General features: G+C 42.7%; 1 protein-coding gene across 7 annotated transcripts in view; it reads right to left on the reverse strand.

Moving 5' to 3' along the window:
* Positions 1–455: 455 nt before the first annotated feature.
* The window catches only part of LOC134532623 (beta-glucuronidase), a 32,294-nt gene continuing 5,754 nt past the window's right edge, over positions 456–26,995 (reverse strand). The window contains exons 1-13 of one of the 7 annotated variants that reach the window (XM_063369219.1): positions 21,321–21,529; positions 18,563–19,300; positions 16,593–16,775; positions 14,945–15,111; positions 12,131–12,273; positions 10,926–11,125; positions 10,647–10,793; positions 9,355–9,527; positions 7,415–7,558; positions 5,256–5,340; positions 3,872–4,048; positions 3,160–3,298; positions 462–2,856 (exon numbers count right to left, since the gene is read on the reverse strand). In XM_063369219.1, the coding sequence (XP_063225289.1) occupies positions 2,666–2,856; positions 3,160–3,298; positions 3,872–4,048; positions 5,256–5,340; positions 7,415–7,558; positions 9,355–9,527; positions 10,647–10,793; positions 10,926–11,125; positions 12,131–12,273; positions 14,945–15,111; positions 16,593–16,775; positions 18,563–18,787 (1,974 nt within the window). In that variant the 5' untranslated portion in view covers positions 18,788–19,300; positions 21,321–21,529 and the 3' untranslated portion in view covers positions 462–2,665. Of the gene's footprint in view, positions 2,857–3,159; positions 3,299–3,871; positions 4,049–5,255; positions 5,341–7,414; positions 7,559–9,354; positions 9,528–10,646; positions 10,794–10,925; positions 11,126–12,130; positions 12,274–14,944; positions 15,112–16,592; positions 16,885–18,562; positions 20,347–21,320; positions 21,530–26,995 lie in introns of those variants that run through there. The other 6 variants (XM_063369218.1, XM_063369216.1, XM_063369220.1 and 3 more) reach the window with 6 other exon arrangements.

The following is a 26,995-nucleotide window of genomic DNA, read 5'->3' on the forward strand; positions in this document are numbered from 1 at the left end:
ACAGTACTATAATTCTGAATGTCAGGCTACCACACAAATGTCGGACACAATGTTCAACATGGCAGAAATGAAACAATAAAATGCACAAAAAAAAAAAAATTTTCTCAGGTAACAAATTACTTGGAATTTCAAAATAATGGCTCTACAGTATTATTAAATAAATTGACAGTACTTTTAACCATTTAGTTTTTTTTTTTTTTTTTGAGAAGGGCTTAATCCAAAAAATTACACAGTAGTATTATTCCAAATAAGGTTAAGATATATTTTTGGATTAATTTGTTGATGCCTTATTTTATAGTACGTGTTAAGATTTTCAGTAAGATATTTTAAAAGTTGTTTCTTTGTAACTCTGGTAATACATTTCATAATGCACGATTGGTCTATTTGACAAAATAATTCAACATCAGATGATTTAAATTTAATGATAACTTAAAAAAGTTTTTCTAGTTACTTTTCCTGCAGTCATTTGTAGTAATTTGCATTCTAGTCATGATGTTAAAATTTTTGCTGGCTGATATTGAGCTGTGTGTGTGTTGGTGTTGTTGATCCGTTGGTCCAATGGATGATAGGATCTGTCAAGGAGCATGTGAGACTCCTCAGGGAACGAAGGAAGGGGATTGGCCAGCTTGTTGCCTTCAGGACGAACATACCCAGAGTAACCACTTCGACACCACTTGACATGGTTCAGTAAGGTTTTCACAGTTAAAAAAAAAGTTTTGTTTTCATTTGTTTATTTCCAATGAAAGTGTTTTGCAGAATAGCTTTGCTGGCTCCAGTTTGACATAACATAGTTAAATTAAGATGATGTCTTGCAAGAAAAAGTTGGTCTACAAGTTTTCCTTTTCCTTATGGAAGGCAAAAATACCCATAACCATATGCTTAACCAGAATAAAACTATTACACAACAGCTTAATTTAAAAAAGAAACAATTTGTTGACCATTTAATTGTGTTCTAGTTCTCTTGCATTTGTTGTTGGGTAAAAGTTTTTCTTTCCAGGTATTTCCTAAACATTATTTTTAAGCTGCAAGAAGTCTACAAGTGATCATAATCAACTATGAACACTGTGTGACTTCTTGCAGGTTTTTAGATAGTATTTAGAAAGTATCAGTTCATGAAATACAAGAGCGCTTCTGTGATAAATCTGCAAGAACAGCAATGACGAGAAAACCATAGCAAACAGCTTGGTGTGTGAGCCCGAGCTAGTGTAGTCGCTGGCTGTAAAGGAATTGCTGCTTCTGTTGGTCGACACACATTGTTAAACAAGCGCATGTCATTGATGTGTGGCAGGCACGAGTGAATGCACCTGTCTTTCAAGTGAAGGATGATAGAGTGGAATCTGCAGTTGAGTGCGTGATAAATACAACTACTGTTATTGTGTCCCCTAACTAAATTTGACTAGCATTCTGTAATAGTTTTTTATTTACAAACAGCTGAGAGCGCCACATAAATTACTTTATTACAGGATGTCTACAGATCACAAAAGGCAAGAAAGTTTTGTAAAAGAACGAAACTGAAGGACTGGTTATGAAAGTCAGGAAAAAGTTTAAATGAACAGCAAGGGTGTTGGCAGTCACGAAGATCTCATTACCAGCAGCCTTTCGCCTACTTGAATTTTATTGTTTGACGCCTCTTTTAAGTTTATAAGTGCACATTAATATAAAAAGTTTATGTAGTAAATATATTTTGTTTTGTGCTTTATTTTGTTTTTCATATATAACAGTTTTTTTTTAATAAGTTTTAAGAGTATTAAATTAAAAAGGGTCCTGAATTTGAATCACCAGGTAATTGTAGACATTCTGTATTATTAAATATATTGGTAAGTACCAGAGAAAGAACAGCAAGAATCAGAAAGTACAAAATAAAAATAATGCACTACATTCACTGAAGAAAAACATAACACAAATTAGTGAACTGTATAGATTATAGATATTAGAAGAAATACCAACAGCAGAGAAAAAAATTAAATAAAAAATCTAGTGATGGGAAGTAAGTAGGGAAAAGGAGTGCCGAGGATGAAAAAAAATGTTTACCAAAGAATACCAATTAGGTACAAAGTTGTTTCTAATATAAGAGAAAAACAAAAATAAATAAATATATATATATATATATATATATATATATATATATAACAAAAACAATAAAATTCAATGAATATTTTGACCACAAGGTGGCTGAGGTCAGACCACCCACATCACTTTCTGCTCAAACAACGATTTTTGAAGTCTGGCATTTGTCGATGCATCTGCTTCCATAAGACCTGAGTAGTTTGTGAATACTGAAATAACCCTTGCTGACCGCGCCACGGGGCAAAGTGCACCCACATCTCTTGGTGATGGGAAAGCCTAGTAGTGCTCGTCACCAGTATAGAGTGATGACGGCCACATGCACAAGGTCACTTCCCGCTGGTACAACTGCTACACGCCCTGAGCCTCCCAGTGCTGGCGGGCCTCTGTAGGAAACACAAGCGTGGCTTGTTCACACCGACACCACAGCAGCTCCATCTTGTAGCGAGCAAGGCACATTGGAGTAGGGCTGTGTTTAACGTGATCAGCGCCAACGTAAGCCACTGGTGCTAGCGAGGGTGTCGAGACGAAGCTTAGTTGGGTCGTGTGTCCAAGATGCTCCGACCAGTTGCTCCCCGGTGGCTCCCGGGACAACATGAGGCTACAACTCGTCCCTCGTCCTGCTACAGTTGCAGGGCTGCAAGACGTAGCTGCGGACGTCCTCCGGCGGAGTCACTAGGTCCAGCTCTTGGGCGAGGGCGAGGTAGCGCCTCCTGACGTGGTGCGCGCCGGCCTTGGGCTGCCGGGCGCGCGTGAAGACGCCCTTCTTGTTGCCACCGACCCTCGTGTAGGCTGGAACAGGGCCATGCCAGCATCATCATTATGTGCATGTCTTTTGAGTTATTAGTAACTTAAAAGGTATATTTTTATATCTTATAAAGATGAATCATAAATGACATTAAAATATGGGGCCTTATTTGCTATATGCGACAAAATGCTACTTTTATGCTGCATGACACAGTTGGATGTGGTGTAAGATGAAGCCATATTTTACAAGGATGTTTACCTGATTCACCTGGGACCTGGGCAGCAGTGGGCAGCAGCACTGGACTAACTAGAAGTAAGTGGTGTTACACTCGACCGACTGGCACTCACTCTGCGCTGTGTTGAAGTCCGCGAAGTTCCACACCATCTCGCCCACGAAGAAGCCCTTGCCGCGCAGCTCGTCGAACGCCCTGAAGTGTTCCGACAGCACCTCTACTTGGTACTCCTCCGACCAGATGTACGCCGGCGACTGCACAACACATCAGCGGGATGGTGTTTGTCGAACACGTCAGACATTCCGCGAACACAGGAATGTGTACCGTACCAGTGGCTCGCTAACTGGTGTGATTGCAGGTGTTTTTTTATATCTGTACCAATTGGTGAGATGGTCTTAACTTCAATGACTGAGAGCAAATGGGAAAGAAAGTGACAATAAAATATTTGTATAAATTATAAGCAAATAAATTATTATTTGTGAATTTTCTAGTATTGTTTATATACACAATTAAGTAGGGTTTACGGTTTTTTTAATTTTTTAAAATCATGTTACATCATTGTTATTGTGTCACTTGTTTAGCAACTCTTCAAAAAGTAGTTTTTCCCATACAGAACATTTGTCACCTCACTTTCATCAGTTTGGTTTGTTTATGATTTAATATATATATTTTAATGTTTTGAACTAAAATGTAGTAATAACACACTTGGAATCATCTATGTACTTTATTTTAGAAGGATTATCTGGGGACGGGCTGGTCTGCTGCAGCGTGGACCAGAGGCGAGAGGAGACTCGCGCCCGAGGTGTGGAGGCAGACACCCCACGTACCAGGTGCAGTCCCGGCATGGTGTCCGCGCCGTACTCGCTCATGAAGACGGGCTTGTGGAAGGCGCGGTGCCAGCCCTCTGCCTCTTGCACCACGTTGGGCCGGATGGTGTCGGTGCGACCGGGGTTGGAGTACCACGCGTTGTAGCGGTTGAAGCCGATCACGTCCATGAACTGGGCCTGTCTCGGCATAGCACGTCCTCGCTCTAACCACCGCTCACAACCGCGCTCGCCTATACAGCGTTGCCGGGTGTTACACAAAATTTCACTGCATGTAGTGACAGTTGTGAGAGAACAACAAAGCCAAAAACTTTTATCTTAGTTCTGCCATAATTAAAAAGATTTCAGATAAAAAAAATTACAACCAGTTATTTAATCATACACAACATGGTTTCGGACTGGAATGCTGTTAATGATGTAGAAAGCATGAATATTTATTGGTCCTGTGGCCTGAGGGTTTTTTCGTGATACTGCTAATCTCTCAATGTTGCCCTCGTGTTTAGCTAGCCAGAAAACTATCCCTCTGACAGAATAGCTGTCCCTCTCACAGGACAGCTGGGGCTGGAAAGATAAATAACTGTCCCTCGGACAGGACAGCAGAGGTTGGTCAAACAACTGGCCCTTGGACAGGACAGACACGGCTTGCAGACAACTGTATCTCAGACAGGAGAGCTTGGGACTGAACAGACAACTGTCCTAGCATGACAGCTGGTGATGGCCAGACAACTGTCCCTTGTACAAAAAGGCAGATGCCAGAAAGATAACTGTCCCTTGGACAGGATGCTGGGGCTGGGTAGACAACTTACCATCGGACAGGGCATTACCGCTGGACTACATCTGTCCCATCGGACAGGACAGCTGGGGCTGGCCAGATAAGTGTTATTCTAACAAGACTTCTGGGGCTGGCCAGCTGTCTGGATAGGACAGTGGGGTGGCCAGATAACTGTCCTTTGGACGGTACAGTTAGGGCAGATTCATGCCAGCCCTTCTGCAGCTCCTGATTGTGAAACACGTGGAACTTCGGTGGCTGTACGTTGGATGGCATGTAAATTATTTAACAAAAATATATTTGTGCATGCAATTCTCATGTATTGAGGAAAATTATTTCTTACCGTAATATATTGAGATACCATATTTTCATAAATTTTATTTAATTGAAAAGTACACTGTGATTATTGTTATCTTTGTTTGTATAGCTAGCCAGTTTAAAAGCATTCTTAGATCGATAATGTACCAAACTAAACTCATAATAATGAATACTTCACTACTTAAATGTTCTTTACACAACATTTCTATTTGGTTGCGTGTAAAATGTTTTTACAGTGCATGCTTGTGGTGCTTAGCGAACCAACACTATCTCTGCGGGCGAAGTAGCGCAGGTACTCACAGCCTTGTCCTCCCAGAAGCCCCGTGCGGTGGCGAAGGTGACGGGCCGTGTCGAGTCCAGCTGTCGCACGTGCTGCACCACGGACCTGCGGGCACAACATGGCCGTGAGGGACCCCGCTGAGCTGCGCCGGCCGTGCCCGTGGCTCGTGTGATCGAGCTCGTCTCATGAGAGGCTTTGACTGACTGACTGACACGTGCCTGTCCAAACAGCCTTTCACACCGTTGTCCACATCAGAGAAACGTGGAAAGATGCGTACGTACGGGTAAAATCAAGAGAAATGTTCCATGCTGTTTGATTTTACTCTTAAAGCAGAGTGTATCTGTGTCAGTGAGGTTGGATGATAGGTGTGATTCTCGCTGGTGTTTCTAGTGTGATATCTCCTCTAAGCGCAACGTCGTGGACTGGCGCGAAATCTTCTCATCGTGCATAGGAGGACTATGAGTTTTTGAGCTAACATTATATGGTGAGGAAATGATGATAAATGTGCAAAGTAAGGCTCTTTGGTGTTTTCGATAATCTTTACCGGTTGTTCCAAGTCTAAAAATTATTCATAAAACACACATTTCAGCCATTTTCACTCATAAATAAAAATCCAGTTAAAAACTAAATACAGAAACAGAATATACCCATCCGCCCTCAGCATATTTTGAATTGCTTTTTGTGAACTAACCCCACTCTTGACATCTTGAGTAGTTTACAAATGACGTCGTTTCCTCTGAAGTTCTGCACATCGTGTGTGGGTCTAGGCAGACAAGTGTCTCTCAGACAGGGAAGTTGTATGATAACTGCTGAAAATGAAGGCACAGTGTACGGAAAAGTGCATGAATACCATTCTTTAACCTCTTTCACTTATTATAAGTCAGTGTACAAATAAAAATATGAATTAACATTTGAGCAGTTTATTTATTTATTTTTTTAATATTTCTTAAGTCAGTTCTGGTCAGCTACTAGTTCACCTATAGCATCTTCTTTCAGCAAAGAAATATTATTATCAGGTATACTGTCTTGTCATAGCTGTCTTTGTTTGCATGTATCTAGAATAAGTTATCAGCACACACTGTTATGAAAAGATGTTATTCTTATTGAAGTATTTATTTTTTGAAGTTAAACTTCTTTAGGCATGTTATGAAAAAATGATGCGAGTAAATTTTTATGTGTGTACGCACTATGCAGCAAAATTTTCACTGTATAAAAAAAAGGCTACATATAAATATAAATTATATATGTACTTTTAAATCATATATATTAATGATATTCATTATTAAAATTTATATAAGTTATTTTACTAAATTAATTAGTTAATTATATACACATTTTTGTATTATTACATTAGTGTATAAAAATGTGTATTTAAAAATTATAATTTGATTGGTAATTTATTTGTTATCTACCATGTTTATAATATCCCTACAGTATTTGTATTATTTTATTTCTATTAATTATTTACATGTAAAATTAAAGTTAGTTTTTATTATGCCAAGTAAGTGTAACTTCTAATGTATGTACATAAGTACATGCACCCATTTTTTAAATGCAATTTATATATTTTTTTGATGAATTTTTCTTAGATGAAAAAATATTTTTGTAAGCATATAGTATTTTTAAGGGATATTTTTTTTTATTTATCTCATGTCACAAACGAATTATTGGTTTTCCATACAGAATAACATAATATTAAAACATTTGTTATAAGAAATTTAATATTATTCATGTAATATGGTCCTCGTATGTGTTTCAAAAATGAGGTCGGGCCCTATGAAGAATGAATATGTCCTTGACACTAGGGCTAGCACCAGTGGCGGATCCAAGGGGGGGGGGGGGGGGGGAGCACCAGGGGCAAGTGCCCCCCCCCCCCCCCCCCCCGAAAAACATGTTGTCTGCTACATTAATATTGCCGACAAAAATTATCGTTTCTGAAACCAATAAAATATTTTGATATAATTAATGAATTTCTTGTAGAATTATAAAATCTGGTGGTTGAATGTTATGTGTAGTGTGAGTAGATTAAATACAAATTTGGTAATTATGAGACATTTTTTCCTCTGGCTTCTCTGAAATGCTAGAGTGCCCCCCTCCGAGGTGAACCCCCGGATCCGCCACTGGCCGGCACGTTGGCGTGAGCCTCGCGACGGCAGGGACTGGACAGCGTCGCACTCACTCGAAGTAGGCCTCGGCGGCCGGCAGGTGGGTCCGGGCCTCGTTGGAGACGGACCACATGACCACGCTGGGGTGGTTCCTGTCGCGGCGAACCAGCTCGCTCAGGACGGCCTTGTGCTTCTCCAGCAAGACTGACGAGAAGCCCCTGCAGCGCGAAGTAAGAACTTACTTCTCTTGTAGCGAACTTACTGAACACTAACTTTGTGAATTTGTGGCTCTCAGTCAGCCACTGGTGAACTGTATATTATTATTTTTTTTTTTAATTGTATATGTTTTATACAACAAATAAATTACAAATAAAATATACCATTGTGGTTTCTTCTGGTGAACCAATTCTAGTAACTTTAGAGTTAGTTAAAAATGGCAAGTTTTTAATTTTTTTTTAATTTCCAAGAAAAAAAAATTGTCTTATAAGAAATATTGTAATCAAAATTTAATTTTGTATAAGTTTTTTTTAAATTTTTTATGCTTTCTATGCATTATTTTTCTTTCTTGAATTATTGGCGTGCACACAACTGAACTACAAATAGACATACCTGTAGCAATGTTTTTTTGTGAATGATTTTATCCTACTTGTTGAGGCTGTGAATGTACATTGTGCAATAGTGTGTTTGTGTTTTGAGAGATGTTAATCCAATGTACACACACCTTGTAATGTGGTCGAGTGAGATTGGCTGGGAAGTCTTTTTTTTTTAGTACAATTGTGAACTAAACGTTCTCTGCCTTAATCATTGCACTTTATGGGCTCAGTAAGTTTACAAGCAAATGAACAGAAGTGGTTCCATATTTTAATGTCCTACTAAAAGTACCATCTTTAAACAAAAAAAAAATGCATATTTTTTTTGTTTTATACATAGGTACAGAAGTTGACATAACACTCATATTAATACACAGGCTTCAGCAGACATTCAGATATAGTAAGCCAGATTGTTGAAGCAGTCTGTTACTTGTATTTGATTTCACTATTGTCATTGGATAAATCAAGAACCAGTACAATATTTTTTTTGAGGCAATTACTTGTAACTAGGGACTGGGAAAATGTGCAGGTTCAATGACTTTCAGGATGGAGTCAAAGTCCTCAAGTTAGATTCATCTGTCATTGGCTGCTAAATTTGGTGCTGCCATTGGCTGGGTGGTGTCCACACTGCGGCCAATAGGAGACATAGCACACTGGTACAAATGTGTATTATTTCATTTTAAATGCCATAACTAATGTAACACTGACTTTAGAAAAAAAAAAAAGTAAATATTCCAGTAAATCTCAAGTGAGGGGTGACCAGCAGTCAGTGTGGGGTGGCAGGGATTGGAGGGTTGCTCGGTCTGAGTCAATGGGGAGACTAAAACTTTGAAAAATAACAGCCCTTAAAAGCCTATTTGAACACGTTTTTGACATTTTGAAAAGTCATTTACAACAATACACTTTTAAGTTATTTTTAAAGGTTATTAGAGCTTTTTTAAAAAAAAAATTTAAAAAATCAGTAGCATTAAAACATTTAAAAACAAATATTGAAAAAACTTAATTGGCTTTATAGGTCAAGTCCAAAATGTAGAATACATATATATATATATTTTATTTTTTTTGTGATCCCGCCCATTTTGTTAAGGGATGGAGGGAGTGGGGAGGGGGCCATCGCCCTTAACGCCCCTTCCGTATGACCGCCACGAGGAGTCACTGGGGCCAGGGGAAGGCATGTGCAAGACGAGAAGGGGTTGTCCTGCTAATGGTCAAGACTCGTTGAAGAGCGTAAAACCCACTGACTGACGATTTTCAGAGAGAGTGGAGGATCAGGAACTTCATCTCCTACCAAAATTTGGAATAAAATAAGTTAAGTAATGTAATATTCAGTTCACTGGACCAGCGTGTATGGTTCAGTCTAGTCACGCTACTGGACTCGCACTCGTCTCCAGTGGGGCAAGGCGTGATGGGTCTTTGACACTCACACGGTGTCCACACTAGGGCTCTCGTCCACGACCATGAAGCCCCGCCGGTCAGCCATCTCCATGACCTCCTCGCTGTACGGGTAGTGCGACGTACGGAATGTGTTGCCTCCAATCCACTCCATCAGGTTGTAGTCCTTCACCGCAGTCACCAGGTCCAGCCCCTTGCCGCGGATCTGTCGGCACGGCGAGGCAGCGTTACACGTGCATGTTCCTCTACTTGCTTCTGGCTCGACACTAGCTCGTACTTTAGGGAACCTGCCGTTTACCCCACTTCTAACCATTACATTACAATATTCTGTGGAAAAACTTTCTTTTATGTTGGAAGTATAACCAAAACTAGAAACACCAGGATGCATGACAGCCAAGTCCAAAACATTTTACTTAATAGGACTTAAGTTTTTTGTTATTTGGTACTAAAAAGTAAACACTTGAATTTGTTAAAAAAAAACTTTCATACTAATTTAAAAAAAAATTGATCCAACTAACAGTAATATTATTGGATACCTATTTGGCAGTGGCAAATACAGGACACCTTTTTCGGCGGTTAGGGGAAATTTTAATAATACATATAGAAAAATATTAATATTTTAACATGTATTAAAACTTACATTACTACTGGCTTTAATACATTGACATGGGCATATAGCAGTTGTAGGTGACTTGGCTTCCTACACAGTAGCATGCCGTCTTCACAGATATACGATATACTCGCATCACAAATTTTTTCATAATTTTTTGGGGGAAGAGGTGATATATCCCCCCCCCCCCCCCCCCCCCCAATTTACACTCATTGAATCCTCTACTGCTACTTGGAACAAACTTGCCAACACAGTACCTAATGCATCCATGGTAGGAAGGTGTGCATTGCATACTATGTATATTTTGTTCACATGTACTACATAAAAGTAAAATAGTTGCTTTGGTTTCATTGAAAGAAGCAAGTATGAAGATTTTATTTGTGTTTATTGAAGATACTTTATAGCATATCCTCGCCTGGAAGACTCTCTGGCCACCAGGCTCGGTGTTGCTTTGTCATCACTAAAGCGCAGATTCGAGTGTTTAGCCAGGAGAACTTCGAAGGCGCAACTCTTCGGAGGGCTATGAGACCTTACCACGAGGGATCCCGGCGGGTATAAAAGGATCGTGGATCAGCGCCGAGAGTATAGAGTCTAGGCGAGTCCAATTGAGAGGCTGGTGGCGATGTGAGTGAGGACAGAGAGACAATGAACTACAGTTACATTTACCAGCTGTGATAAACAACAATTATTATGTCTCCAATGTCGGCAACTTACGTCAGCATCCTCATGCTTTCCAAATCCGCGCATGTAGAGTGGTCGCTGGTTGATGGTGATGGCAGTGCTGTTCCACTGCAGTGTCCTCAAGCCGATGGGTAGTCGATACACATCCGTGGTGCCCAGATGAGGCGCCTCTAGTCGCACCTGCAAATGTTCAGACATGTTGAGTGTTTCTGGTTTATGTTGACGGCAGTGCTGTTCCGTGTCTACAGGTCAACATCCAGACTGCCCTGCAGCCCTAGTGTGCCCTTTACCACACAACAGAGAGTGAGGTACCTGGAGGGTGTAGAGGTACCCGGGGTCCAGATGCATGAGGCGGGGCCACCACAGCTGTGGTGCATTGACCTCCAGTCGGCCCTGCAGCCCTGGTGTGCCATTAACAACTGGCTTTCCATCTCGGTCCATTAGTGTTACTTGGCACAGCATTTCTTCCGATGGGTCCGTGCCGCCTATGGTCACGTTGTATTCCACCACACCTGCACACACAGCCATAATTTCTTTGGCAGCTGTTTTTGTGTAAGGCATCTACCAAGGCATCGCCTGTAGACTGGGCTACTAATTTGCTCTGTGTCTAAACATGATTTCCAGCGGTGGACACATCAATAGAGGTTCAGTGGTCAGTTAAATTACTGCCCTCTAAGGTCATGAGGTTGACGATACTTGTCTGCTCGCACAGGCCACTATGCCATCTTTATTCATCATAGGGTGTGTGTGCAACACAAAAGGGTGTGGTGCGATGCAATTGCAATGTAGTGCCAAACTTTCCGGAGTGGTAGCACCCATAAATCAGCTGAAGGAGAAAAGTGAACCATTTGTTTATGATATTCAAAAAGTGAAGACATTTAACTCCCTGTGTTACAACTGCCAGAGTTCTACCGGAAATTTGTATTGAATGTTGATGCCAACAACTTGGTGCTCCGAGTCCTAAGCCAAGAAAGACTGTGTGGTTACTCATCACTTATGGTTATGGCTTATGCTAGTCGAAAATGAGGCCTTAGCATGTGTTTGGGGTACTGGGAGGTTTGCAAATCACCTTGATATGACTGATTTCGACTTATGTATGGCTAGTTAGGCTTTGGCTTGGTCTGGAATAAAAAATAAACCATAAACCATAAACCATAACTAGGATGGTGGGTATTATGTTAGAGTACATTCATTTTAACGAATTGACATGTCAGTGGTCTTGACATTTGCGTCGCTGACGCATTGTATTGTATGCACGAACCGGCAGAATTTATGAAGTGGAGGATGTCCTCTGTGAAGAGAAACCTGCGAACGTGCATTAGTATTGATTGCACTGCGTCGCAAATGTATTCTTAGACCTTGCACATGAGCAAATTTTGGATCCCGTATGCCAACATCTATCCAAAGGCATTGACTGACTACTGAGCAGGATGGGAACTCTTAGGGAAAATCAACATGCAGAGTGCGCACCTTCAGGATGTGTCCTCTGCTAGGCAGTATTCACCGCGAAAACTCACCCAGGCTGTCCTTCAGGTTAGTTTGCACAGACACATCGTCCACGTAAGTGGCGGGTGTGGTATGCAGCAGCACAGGTCGGTGGATGCCCGCGTAGTTGAAGAAGTCGAAGGTGTACGTCTGCACGATGCGTGTGCCGTTGTCCCTGCAACAAGTGCTCTCCCTGTTTTCCCACACGTACAACTTTCACAAGGTCTTATTCAGGTACAGGTCTTATTCAACCAGGGGCGCAACAACTAAATTTCCAAAGGGGGGGGGGGGGGGGGGGGGGGGCAATATACCTTTTTATAAAGAATCATCGATCCCCCCTATTGAAGCGGGGGGTCCGGGGGTCCTCCCCCAGGAAAATTTGTATTTCTAGGTGGAAAATGGTGCTATTTAAGCAGTTTTATTATCTAAAAATTGATTACACAGCAATTTCTTTGCCCCCATTTGCCCCCACTTCAAGGTTTCAGAGGGGGGGCAAAAGACCCTTGCCCCCCCCCCCCCCTGTTGTTGCACCCCTGTATTCAACTACAATAAACCAATGCCTCACAACAGAAACTTCAACTCAGGACCCCATGAACTGAAAGTTGGCAGCGAGTTGCTATCCTGAAGATGGTGGTGGATGTGTCGACAAAGCTGCAGATGACTATTAGTTCCCAGTGCTACTACTCAGCGTCACTAATTTGTTCAAGAATAAAGAGAGGGGAGAATTTTTACTTTGTTGTGGCTCAACTGCTCACGAATGTAGAACATCAATATAAAGGATAACCGAGATTGTGGAGGGTTGGAAGTTATTTATTCCCAGTAATATCTCGCTCGCTTGTCGATGCAGTACATTAACAATTTTCAAAACCCTCTTTTTTTTTTTTTTTTTTGGCTACACAATATTTTCTGTCATATTGTTTCTGTGTGGCAACTGGAAAATTCTGGCATTATTTTGAATCAGGTGAAGATTTTTTTCCCATTTTGAGGTCCATATTAAATATGACATTATCATATTAATTTTGGTTTGGTATTTGAAATACATCATTTTATATGGTGAACGCTTCAGTTGTCTGCAAGCTGGAACTGGCTGGAGCTTGCTGGGTCTGGATGTGACAAGCTGGGACTGGCTGGAGCAGGCTAGGGATAGCTGATTCTGGCTGTGACAGGCTAGGACTGGCTGAAGCTTGCTGGGTATGGCTGTGACAAGCTGGGACTGGCTGGAGCAGGCTAGGGCTAGCTGATACTGGCTGTGACAGGCTAGACCTGGCTGTAGCTTGCTGGGTCTGGCTGTGACAAGCTGGGACTGGCTGGAGCAGGCTAGGGCTAGCTGATACTGGCTGTGACAGGTATGACTGGCTGGAGCTTGCTGGGTCTGGCTGTGACAAGCTGGGACTGGCTGGAGCAGGCTAGGGCTAGCTGATACTGGCTGTGACAGGTATGACTGGCTGGAGCTTGCTGGGTCTGGCTGTGACAAGCTGGGACTGGCTGGAGCAGGCTAGGGCTAGCTGATACTGGCTGTGACAGGCTAGGACTGGCTGTAGCTTGCTGGGTCTGGCTGTGACAAGCTGGGACTGGCTGGAGCAGGCTAGGGCTAGCTGATACTGGCTGTGACAGGTATGACTGGCTGGAGCTTGCTGGGTCTGGCTGTGACAAGCTGGGACTGGCTGGAGCAGGCTAGGGCTAGCTGATACTGGCTGTGACAGGTATGACTGGCTGGAGCTTGCTGGGTCTGGCTGTGACAAGCTGGGACTGGCTGGAGCAGGCTAGGGCTAGCTGATACTGGCTGTGACAGGCTAGGACTGGCTGTAGCTTGCTGGGTCTGGCTGTGACAAGCTGGGACTGGCTGGAGCAGGCTAGGGCTAGCTGATACTGGCTGATACTGGCTGTGACAGGCTAGGACTGGCTGGAGCTTGCTGGGTCTGGCTGTGACAAGCTGGGACTGGCTGGAGCTTGCTGGGTCTGGCTGTGACAATCTGGGACTGGCTGGAGCAGGCTAGGGCTAGCTGATACTGGCTGTGACAGGCTAGGACTGGCTGGAGCTTGCTGGGTCTGGCTGTGACAAGCTGGGACTGGCTGGAGCTTGCTGGGTCTGGCTGTGACAAGCTGGGACTGGCTGGAGCAGGCTAGGAATGCTGATACTGGCTGTGACAGGCTAGGACTGGCTGTGACAAGCTGGGACTGGCTGGAGCAGGCTAGGGCTAGCTGATACTGGCTGTGACAGGTATGACTGGCTGGAGCTTGCTGGGTCTGGCTGTGACAAGCTGGGACTGGCTGGAGCAGGCTAGGGCTAGCTGATACTGGCTGTGACAGGTATGACTGGCTGGAGCTTGCTGGGTCTGGCTGTGACAAGCTGGGACTGGCTGGAGCAGGCTAGGGCTAGCTGATACTGGCTGTGACAGGCTAGGACTGGCTGTAGCTTGCTGGGTCTGGCTGTGACAAGCTGGGACTGGCTGGAGCAGGCTAGGGCTAGCTGATACTGGCTGTGACAGGCTAGGACTGGCTGGAGCTTGCTGGGTCTGGCTGTGACAAGCTGGGACTGGCTGGAGCTTGCTGGGTCTGGCTGTGACAATCTGGGACTGGCTGGAGCAGGCTAGGGCTAGCTGATACTGGCTGTGACAGGCTAGGACTGGCTGGAGCTTGCTGCGTCTGGCTGTGACAAGCTGGGACTGGCTGGAGCTTGCTGGGTCTGGCTGTGACAAGCTGGGACTGGCTGGAGCAGGCTAGGAATGCTGATACTGGCTGTGACAGGCTAGGACTGGCTGTGACAGGCTAGGACTGGCTGGAGCAGGCTAGGGCTAGCCGGGACTGGCTGGCACTGGCAGGACATGGCCAGGACTCGGGCTCACGTGTGCAGCTCCTTGAGGCGGCCCTGTGGCACGGAGGTCTCCAGCAGAGTGTTGTCGACGGCGACTGTCAGCAGGTTGCTGGCGCCGTGCTTCAGTACAGAGCTGACGTCACGCTGGAAGGGCAGGTGTCCACCCTCGTGCGTCATCACCAGCTGTCCGTTCAGCCACTGCCGACACAAGGGCGGGTTCACACCACTGTGTTGGGATAGTCTGTACAGTCAACACACCCATTTTTTTATCATTGATAATCTTATTATTGTGTATTCAGGTATTAAATTTTCAGTTAAAATAAATGCTGTTTCACATTGAAATAATGCGGGTGAATTGGGGCTGATTACGAACAAAACACCTCTTCCATCATGCCACTTTCAAGGTCGGCTTGGAGGAGACACACCAGAGAACTGCCTAGCTAATGATAAACTATCCGGACATGTCTGACTTGTTTATGATTTATAAAACTTACGGACTGGCTAAAGGAAAAGTGATTAAAACAATATTTTAACAACTCGAATGCCATCAGGCTGGACGTGAACCGGGACTCCCGTATGTTTGGCTGCTGCGTCTCTCCGCGGTCAACGACTCCGAGAGTGGGCGGTCGAAGGAACTCGTTCTTGTGCTGCCGCGGTCCCTCGTGCGCGCAAGAAGAGAGAGAGGGTAGCCATAATGGAGACTCGCACAGGTGTGGGCCTGGCGGCTGGCCTTGGTGGCTGCGGGCCGGGGTTAAGGTCAAGGCGCTCCCTAGTCGCAGGAGACTTCAACTAACCGTTAGAAGACGAACTCTCGCGTGTTTAGGCCGCGGCAAGTCATTTCTCCTCTTCCCAAACAGTACTTAATGTTGGATTTCACTTACATTAATTTAATTTATTAAAGATTTAGACTACGTTTACGACTCCAAGACGATACCTGTTTCTATAACTAAGCTCTAAGAAACAAAATATTGTATATACATGCGTTAAGCCTATCTCAGAAACAAACTAGCTGAAGTATGGTGGAAGACGTTGTGAAACTTTGTCCACACTGTTAATAACTGGGTGACTTTTGTAACTATTTAAATTTTTACACAATGCTCTTCCTCGGGAATAATTTAAGTTCTTTTCGACGTTTTCATGTAAGTAAAATCAATAGCTTGTAAGGTATAGAAATTTCAGAAAATAATTAACCAACTATTTATTTTTTTGTCTTATAGTGCTTTTAATACTTAGTTAGAGGTAAAACAAAACCATAGTAAAATAGTTAATATCACATTGAAAGTTGGAGTTGAATATTAAGTTTTTTGGACTCATGATGTAGCTGAAAAGTAAACATTAGAATTAGTTGTTATATTGAAGCATTTTATTACTTAATAAGTGTAGATATGTGTCTTTAAAAAATTGCGGTTAGACAAAGTTCTCGTTAATCAAATTATATATACGTATATATAATCAAATTATATATATATATATATATATGGAATAAAAAAAATTGATTTCATGAACTTTATATCACCGAACTTTACGCCAGTCGACATAAGAAAGACAATTTGCTCGCTAAACTCTTATCTCACCAGACAGGGAGCCAACTGAAGAAATGTTGCCGGCAAGAATGAACCAAGCATTACCTGGCCAATAGACAACCTAATGAACGGGGGAACAGGCCGGAAGCCACTCACCACGTGTGCCGTGTAGTGCACGCTGCCGAAGCGGAGCCACACCCGCACCGCCGGCAGCCGCCAGGCCGCGGGCACGAAGAAGCTGCGGTCGTACCAGGCCAGCCCCACGTGGTCGCGAACCTCCTTCAGCTGCGTGACGTCGTTGTAGCTGGCCGGCACCGGCATGGGCGCCGTCGGCCCCGTCTGCGCAACACGGGGCCGGCTGCTCACCCGCGACTGCGGCGTCTCAGGCCAGGTGTTCGCAGCACAGAGCAAGGAGGGAAGTAAAGAAGTGCGACTCTTTCAGTGGAAACTGAAACCATGTTTCACGCGACATGTTTCGCTACCTGTTGGGCGGGGCCATAACTACCAGCAAATAAAAAATAGGAATGGAGGTTCTCACACAAAGTTTTTTTAGTTTTTTTTAATGGGGGACCCCCCAGGGGGTCCGCCCCGCCAAAAAATGAGCTCTTTATTTGAAAAAGGGCGAATACAAATACAAAACATGGAGGAGAAAATTTGATTACAAGAAAAGAAAAAGATATTTACAATATTATACATACTACGTTTGTTTGGTTATATTAAGTTATTTTCTTTGGCGGCGCAACACTAATTTAATCGATGCGAAAATACTTAATGCTGTTTTGTAATAAACCGTCATGTAATAAATAAAGGAGTAGGAGGTGCAAAAACTCATTGTATTACACACCACAAAATCAGTGTCTTCCTAAATAAGGTGAATTTTCACTGGTTTGTTTGCCTGATAATAGCTTATACATTACTTCTAATAAATTAATGTAGTTATGTCAGCAATATAATTATGAAAACTACTATCTAGCGGACGGGCCCATTACTACTTCAAAAAAAACTAGGTCTCAGTCTCGGTAATTAGAGTTTCTCCCCCATGGTTCTCAGGCACCTGTCCTTCGTCCCAGGAGGGGCTGGGCTTTGTAGTAAATGGCTTTGGAAACATTTCATGGCATTTTCTTCCACGAATTCAGCGTAAATCTATACACGGCATGCGTGTTGTAACAATACGCATGCTTGCAATGAAGAAAAAAAAAGTCTTGATTCTCCGCGAGTGGTTTCAGCTTTGTGAGCCAGCCCGCCTCCTGTGCTGTTGATGAATGATGACTGTTACCGAACTCCGGTAATTCCCCTCAATAAAAGACCACGTAGTCTGGTATGTGCTTGTATGGTCTCCGAAAAGAACAGCTAGGGGTACACATGGAACACCGTGTGCGAGCGAGCGACGTGCTGGCAACGAAGGACCCGGTGTCGTCGCGTAGATGGCGCAGCAGGGCAGCCGGCACGGGGGTGCTGTCATAACTTAGAAACACACAACTTAGAAACACTTAACTTAGAATTTTCTAAGTTATGACAGTTCTAAATTGTGACTTTCTACGTTATGAAGTTTCTAAGTTAAGTGGTTCTGCGTTGCGTGTTTCTGAGTTACGTGTTTCTAAGTGTGACAGTTCTAAGTTGTGAGGGTTCTAAGTTATGACTTTCTACGTTAAGACATTTCTAAGTTGTGTGGTTCTGCGTTGCGTGTTTCTGAGTTACGTGTTTCTAAGTTATAACAGTTCTAAGTTGTGTGTTTCTAAGTTGTAATAGTTCTAAGTTATGACTTTCTACGTTCTGACGTTTCAAAGTTGTGTGGTTCTGCGTTGTGTGTTTCTAAGTTGCAATAGTTCTAAGTTATGACTTTCTACGTTATTACGTTTCTAAGTTGTGTGGTTCTGCGTTGTGTGTTTCTAAGTTGTGTGTTTCTAAGTTATGATCGTTATAAGTTGTGTGCTTCTAAGTTATGATCGTTCTAAGTTGTGTGTTTCTAAGTTATTTTTTGTTCTGCGTAGTGTGTTTCTAAGTTGTGTGTTTCTAAGTTATGATCGTTCTAAGTTGTGTGCTTCTAAGTTATGATCGTTCTAAGTTACGTGGATATTTCCAAGTTTTCTAAGTTATGACAGATCTAAGTTGTGTGTGGTTCCCACCTGGCGCAGGGGCTGGCTGTACCAGTGCTCCCGGAAGCCGAGCAGCGGGTCCGACTCCGGGGACAGCCGGAAGTCCCACACGCCGTCCAGGCTGCGCACGTCGCGGCTCTCCGACTGCCGCGGGTAGAGCCCGCCCCCGGGGCCGTCCCGGGCCGCCGCCCCCAGCACCGCCGCCCCCAGCACCAGCACCGCCGCCATCCACCGGCAATCTGGAACACGTTCCATGGCGAGCAATCCATTGAAACAAGACGAGTCTGGGCCTCGTATGTGATATATTTCCTCAAACTACTTTAAGTTTGTCCCAAACTTTATAATTATATTTTAAAAGCATTCTAATGACGGTTTTTCATCCTTGGATGAACATCATGAACTTATAACAAATAATTTCTCTGCACATAATAGCTGACAAAATTGGTCAAAAGTGACTTAGTTGAAATATTGTATAATAAGTCAAACGTAACAGTATCGACCAACATAACGTATTAAATTTTTATCAATTGATTGGGAGTTTGGATTTTCACTCACCAAATAGATATCACATACAAATGATCAAATATTTATATCTTGTTTAAGGTAAGTGAAAGACGAAGAACTTAACTATAAAGTTTTTCCTCTCAAGTACGGAACTTGAACCCTCTCCCGCCTGGGCGGTGTTTGGCTTGTAACCCGGGAGATCTGGTGTTCCAGGCGGGATGCTGTTCGGAGTCCTGATGGCCAACAGCCCGCCGAGTGCTCGCACTAACAGTATCAGGCGCGATGTGCGAGGCAGCTACACCCGGTGTTGCAGAAGAGCACAAAGAGCAAAGAAGAGCAGTGAAGACAGAGGCCCGGTAAGACGTCCTGGGAGAACAGTGGGATAAGAAACACTTTGCGGCGATCTTTCGAAGGAACATGCTGAACTGGCCGTGTTTAGTTCACCGAGTGACGACATCGCAGACAGGTTTAAAGGAATATCATTTACGGAAATGGAGAGGAATTCAAGTAACAGACGACCAAGAATTACTCTATTTCATGATAAAAACTATTTCATTTGGACATGGTCCTTAAAATACAGACACCTTGTCTGATGCTCTGGTGATGTTCGGAGTTTCGGCCTGAGTTAGAGGATGTGACAGCACTACTGCGAAAACGAGACAAAAGCGTCAGCAAACCGCAACTTTCTGATTTACATTAACCGCAATCCAACGAATTTCGTCAATATTTTCACTGGGCGAAGTTTTTTTTCTCGCCCGAACTCTGCGCGCCACTGAACACAGCAAAGTTTCACTCTCTCTGACGGAGGCAAGGAGAACAAACCATGAAGGTGAAGTGAAGAGAGCGGTGCTGTCATTGGCAGATCTAGTTTACCTCCCAACATTCTACGGCTCTTTGACCAACAATGCTCAAAATTACGTGGCCACGAGTTCACGCGATGTTCAAGTTAAGAAATAGTTACGGCTATTTGCTCGTCCCCTGTAAAATGTAATATATATCCCTCTTCGGCGTAGGTAGATTTCTAAATTCCAAATTCTTCTGGAAACTTCTACAAAATTCTGGATCATCTTAAGAACTTAATGTATATGATATACTGTATGTTCTCCAATATTCTAAAATGATCTATAAAACTTAATCTCATATTCCATGCAGCGAAAACGTTCCGAATATTTTCCACTAAATTCATTCAGCATTGAATAGCTTAGAAATAATTTCGTATTACGCCTACTAAGGTAGTTATGAATTTTTTGACCTTCAAACACACACACACACACACACACACTCTCTCTCTCTCTCTCTCTCTCTCTCTCTCTCTATATATATATATATATATATATATATATATATATATATATATATATATATATCATCCATTATATTTACAGCAGTTATTACTAGAACTAACTATTTTTCAAGTTAGAAAAATCTGTATAAAACACTTGTTTATTTTGGAAAATTATTCTATTTAATATTTTGGCTATCGATGATATTACAATTATTATAATTAAACACATTGAACAAGGTTTCTTGAAATATTTTGCTAATCTAGGTTTCAGATATTACTAATGATTGAATTTCGTCTAACATTCCATAATGAATGTACAGCATTTTTTAAATATTAAAATTGATTTTACGAGATTACCATGTTTCTAACTGAACTTTCACAGTTAGTTCCTAGGTAAAGTTAGAGACGCTTTACAAAAACATAATCGAGATCTGTTCGGGTTTGGTGAATCAAAATGACCGAGGCTACAAATAGGATAGCTTTGCAGCATTATATTTGGCCAGTGTAGTGGAAGAGCAGAAAGTTGGGATGAATCGTGCATATGAAGATTTGGGGAAATAAAAAAATTGAACCAAAAACTATCAAAGTACTATTAACCTTTTTTAAATGTATACTCTTGTGTGTTCACATGTACACACACATATAGATAGAGACAGGAAAAAATCGCGGGTTCAATGACCTTCAGGATATACTCCAATATCCACTACACACTCGGGCAAATGCCAACTGTTCATTGGCTGATGACTTGTGAGTCATCTCGATTGTGTGGCCTGTGATTCGACGCTTCTATGAGTGATGGGTCTCTAATTGGCCCTCAGTCCTCCAGATTAACAGTGAACCAATAACAGAAGCAGCACTAAGGTAGGTATAATTATTTGAATTTTAGCCTAACACGAAACGAATCCGCGAATTTTTCAGGTCTCTACATATAGATACAGAAGGAGAGAGGGTAACAGGAGGAAAAACTGTTCACACCAAGTGTCGCCACTCCCTACTCACGTCCCTGGATAGCAGACAAACTCTCCTGGCTGCCCCTGGTATACAACAACAGTCACCCCAGAGCCACGTCCACTGAAATTTACTAGAAACGAATAATCCTGAGTTTACACTGGAGAATTTAAGACATAATCACATCCTAAATTGTACGCAATTTGGCTACCAATTGGGCCCTTGTCAGTCACGTAATATAACATATCAGCTCTGGCAATGAGCCTCTTATCACAGTTCGTGTTCTATGGTTGTGCACACTAGAAAGGGGAACAAAGATAGCAATTTACTGTTAATTCCTCGTATTTTTTTTTTTTTTTTTTTTGGTATTTAATTTGGCACTTCGTTTCTTCCTGTTTAGATACTTCCCTGGGAGGCGGTTTTGTGTCGGGTCACTTGCCATTCCATCGCATGAACTCGCGGGAATATGACACCTGTCCTCTGCTCTGACATAGTCCTGCGCCTAAACAAACCTAATCCTTTCGCTGGAAATTTCAGCCTGACGTATAAAGTTGCAAAGTCACAAATTTATATCACTTAAGTCTACGGTTGATCTTGATTATACATCGGCCGACGAAAATAACTTGAATTTCAAATAAATACAAACATAATCACTCAGAAATTTGTATGTATGAACGTCAAATGACTTTATGCAATGACTTGAGGCGACTGGGTTTCTGAACTTCTGGCAAAGGTGTTCATGTCCCTGAGCAACATCGGCCTCCAGAGACCCTCACAAGCCACGAAGTGATGAATATTGTCTCTAAGTTCACAAGAGTGCGTCCAATGAAAATATTTTCAAAGTATATTTAGTTGAAACATGCAGATAAATTGGACCAGGAATACTCGAAAAACAGGAGTTTCAATTTTAAAAAAGATACTGACTTGCTTGTTTGTCCCCACGCGAGCCGAGCGTTCACGCCGTCTCTGGAGCCCGTGAAGCACACAGGTTCACGCCCTGATGAACTCTGTTGAACTCACGGCGAAAGACGGCAGCACCAGGGCTGCCCGCGCGATGGAAGGGGGGAAAAGCGGGCCGCCAGCTGAGATCGGTCCAGGCCTGCTGCCAGACACCTGAACTTCAACTGTACCAAGGCCGCCGCCTTAATTAGCATTCGCGACACTAACTACCTCCCCTCCCCCCACTCGGCCGTGTTACACGAGGACTGGGACTGCCCCAGAGACGGGAGATCAGGAGACAAGCAGGAGTGTCAGTCCGAAGTCGGGCCTCACGGCTCCGGCCCAGTCAGGGTGTCAGGTCAGGGCTCTCTGCTGTGACTAGGTCCCTCTCTGCGGAGGACCTACCGGCGATGGGATAGGGTCATCACACCCACGAATATGCGAGCTCAAGTCTACCCCACGACTACATCATTAGGCCACTTTTATTGGGTTTTTTTTGGAGAAAGTGCTTTTGTCGCTAAAAAGAGTTTAACATTTCTTGCTTATCAATATATTAAAACCTCATTAAACCTCCAAGAGTCTGTGATTGGATTATATGTACATAATTTGTTCTCTAATTTTTAAGATTTTAGTTTACAGCTTGTTGATATCAACGGCTGTTATCTTCACTCGACTATCATTGAGTCAGGATCATCTCACGGACTACCCTCACTGCAGGCTGAGCTTACCTGATGAGCTATACATAATAAAGACACTTTAGTGAGTTAATTTACTTGTCACACGTCAGCTTCTGAACGGACTGATTATCATTTTGGCGTTATGTTGATTCACCGTTTCCATACGGTCGCGTAAGTTTTTGAATGTATGATGAGGGCAATTCGAGCGTCACATAATGAAGTAACATAATGAAGTTATTTATGAAAGTTCAATTATGAACATAGTTTTGTCTTATAGGCCTTTGTTCGTGCATCAGATACAGACCTGGGCCAGTCTCCAATGGAGGGAGGTTAGACACTGTCAACCCGTTTTGTCCTTCGTCAATCTTGGAGTACCTCTCTTCTTCAGGCTCCTGTGGAGAGGTAATGGATATTTTATTACTTATTTTTTTTAAAATATACTTTGGTTAATCAGGCGGGACAACACACTCCAAGGGCATCTATGACCTGCCGTAGTGGCTGAGTGAAGAGCGACGTCTGCAGTCTGGAGTACTGACCTAGTTGGCGAGCGACGGCTGATGTGCCCTTGTCGGTCCAGATGCGGCGACCCACAGTGCGGTCCAGCGAGGGCACTTTATTCTCGGGCAAGTAGGCCTACCCGTATCCCGAGGGAGGCCACATTCGTAGTGACATTGCACATTCGCAGCCAGGTCTAGACTGGGACCTCAGTTCACAGTCAGGTCTGGACCGGGACCTCTGCTCGCAGTCAAAGCTGTCACCTCCAAGCCAGCAGGGCTGGCATTGAACGATGTTGATATAGATAAATGTTTGCACAGTTAAATAAAATAAAATATTATTGCTTAGAACAAACCCTATGCAACCAAGAAAAGAGATCTGTTGTAGAAGTATGCCACAGTTAGCCGATACGAACAGAGTTTTTTAGTTGTTACTCTTGGTGGGTACCGGAGTTTAATATTTGGCACAACCAGGACAATGAGTGCCATAATCAGGTGCCTAACTGACAGCCATAGTTAGCATGACAATTTGAAGTTTCCGCTATCCCAAAATATTTTGTAACTAAGTAAAAGCGTTGTAGGAACATCACATATCGTACGGATTTAATCACTGAAACACATTCTTAAGCTAAGTGAAGGACTTGTTCTTTTAGCTCGTGCCGTAGTTAAGTGTCTTCTTTGTTACTTCACAAGTGACGAAATAGTCGACCGTTGCGTGTGCTACTGTGTAAGAACAGCACGTACGGGAGCTAAGTGACGGCGATGACGCGAGCCAAGGCTCTCAGGAGGGCTTAACTCCCTGCTGGTCCTTGTATTGCTCACAGGGATCTCGGGGCGCGTGGGGCGCGTGGGGCTCGTGGTTTGTATGTCGCTGTATGTCAAAAGAAGGCTCAATAACGTACAAAAAATACAAACATCAAAACACAAACGAGCCAAAGCTTTTGCCAGCGTTTGTCAAAAGTTACATGCATAAACAACCCAGAATATTCCGAGGACGGAATTAGAAAAAAAAAAAAAAAAAAAAAAAAGACAGCACAGACGAACACGTGGACTGACAACGACCAAACAGTTGAAACAAGAACAATAAATAAAGACTAAATCGACCTCGGACAACCCAGAGACAATTCAACGATGATTATAAACAGATAATGTGTAGAAAATATAAACTTTTGACAACGATTGATTTTGGCTTGTTTTCTGCGTGTTTTCAATTCATATTTTTTGACGTGACAACGTCTAATAAATCGATGAACGCCGGCTGCACGCACGAAAAAGGGTCCCGTTACGCACATTGTCCCGTTACGCTGTGTCCCGTTACGCTTATTGTACGCTTGCGCCGCATCTATCTCTCTTCCACTCGATTGGAACAACCATCGATTTGAATTTTTCGAGGCACATTAAACTTGAAACACTCCCATTCGTTTCCTACTTTTCCTATCATCGTCCTATCCTTAACAGAATAACACAGATTGGAAGAAGTTAAATAGCAAACATGTATAAAAGTTATAGTTAAAATAATCTCTTCGTTAAAGTAATAAACATATTTGAATTAATGAGTGCAAATAAAAGTAAATTTATCACTGAAATTGTAGATTTCATTTCACTCCTTCTTTGTATCCATACAAAATAGTGATTATTCCATAAAAATGATTCAATTTTATTCATAAAAGTATGCAATCATTTCATCAATGTTTTGTTATGACGTTGTCACGTTAAACTGTCGTCCGTAAACCGACTTTACAGACAACCAATTTTTGTGTCCGTTATTGAAGTTTCTTATGGCGTACGGTGTGACTAGAAATGGCGTAGTGCCGAATGGCGTAGGTGGAGCTCAGGGTAAGCTCGGTGACACTTTCCCCGGTGGACGTGGACTCGTCACGTGCCGCATCACAGACTGGCGAGCTCCGGCAAGCACTGGCGCACAGCGCTGCTAGCGGCCACATGCAGTGGTTACCCGCTCGCCTCATGCCTCACGCCTCGAGCGCGGCGAGGCTCATGTTCGGGGGGAAGCCTTCTTTTCACAGACGAGAGAGCCAAATGCTCGATCGTGCATCTTCGTTTTTTTTTTGTTCTTTGTAAATAAATATGGGGGTGTTGATAAAAGGATACTAATGGTCAATTAGGTTAGGTTAGCTACATTATAAATACTTTAAAAAATTGTGGACGGTTGATTTCGTTAGGATAGCTACATTAAAGATATGAAATAGAACGAAAAAAAAAGCGAGCATGAACTTCGGGTAACTTCGGGTGTGGCTCTCTCGTCTGTGAATTGATGGCTTCCCATGTTCGGGAGCCTGGGTCGTTACTTCGTCGCACTGGGCTGCCTTCAGCTGTCACCACACGCGCCTTTCTAATGAACGAGTTCGGCGCTGTCGATATGCCTGCGTGTCATGTTTGCTGAACGTAGATGGGAGAAAGTTGAATTACGCCCCATTAAGTACTTCTCCAGGCAAATTATTTTTTACTAGCTAGTAGTAAGGTGCCTAAGACACCCGGTGATGACGCTACGCCCCCATGCAAGCCGAGAAATTTAACAATCTTCAAACAATGTTAAAATTTGAAACATAATTCAAAATATTATCTTTGCGACACGGACTCGGCAGCAATGCTAGGCGAAACAGATTAGCAAATAGCAATGAAAATGTTACACTGTAAGCGCATGAAGACAGAATTCATACAACGTTACAGAGTCAGTCAGTGAGTCAGTGATGAGAGTGTTTATATGATTAACACCATCGTGCATTATAAGTGTGTTGTTGGTACGTGTTTTCATGCGTGTGAGATTGAAATAACGAGTGTTGTGGTCTGCATCCTGGAAGAGTAACTAACGCGCCTGGAATAGCCATTTAGGTTACTGACTACATAGATCAAGTTAGGGACCTAAATGGTTTGGCGTATTGAAAGTCTGGATTTAATGAGTTTGCATGCAGCACTGGTTTGTAAACACAAGGTTACAATCCTCAGCAACCAATACTTTACTAATTAAGCTACCACTGTTTTAAATACGGTTTTAAGCATTAACGCACAGTTAAAAACTTATTTGAAAAAAATCATTCAGTGGTTTATACAGTTTACAAAGCAACGGTCACAAACACCGCAAGGATGATATAATATCAGCAACGTTTAACACTCAGATCCTCGTGCTCACAGAAACAGCAAACAATTGACGACTGTCGTCGGCCATCTGACGGTCAAACTCATTATCACCGAAGTTACGGATGGCAAAACTTTTCAACACATCGATATTCGGTCTTTCAATATATAGCTTGAATTATATTGAAACCGTTAAAATATTGGCCTGAAAATATCGATATTTTCGTTATATAGGTCGATAATAATTTACAAACATTTGCTCATGCTTACTTATAAAATATTATTTACGTATATGCTACATTGAGTTCTTGATATATTTAAGCTAAAATTAATATGAAATCAGTTACTAGGCCTACGTCCAAGTAGCTACTTTCCGTCACCGGCCACTGCATTGCAATGCTTCAACCTACCAATCAATGAAATTCCCTACGTGAACTCCAATATTTCCCTTTTAAATAATAACTTATTCTTTCAAAACCTTCGGTACACCATTGTATTATTTATTGCCAAAATTATTTACAGA

This window comes from Bacillus rossius, chromosome 6 (assembly GCF_032445375.1).
Source record: "Bacillus rossius redtenbacheri isolate Brsri chromosome 6, Brsri_v3, whole genome shotgun sequence".
Lineage (NCBI taxonomy): Eukaryota > Metazoa > Arthropoda > Insecta > Phasmatodea > Bacillidae > Bacillus > Bacillus rossius.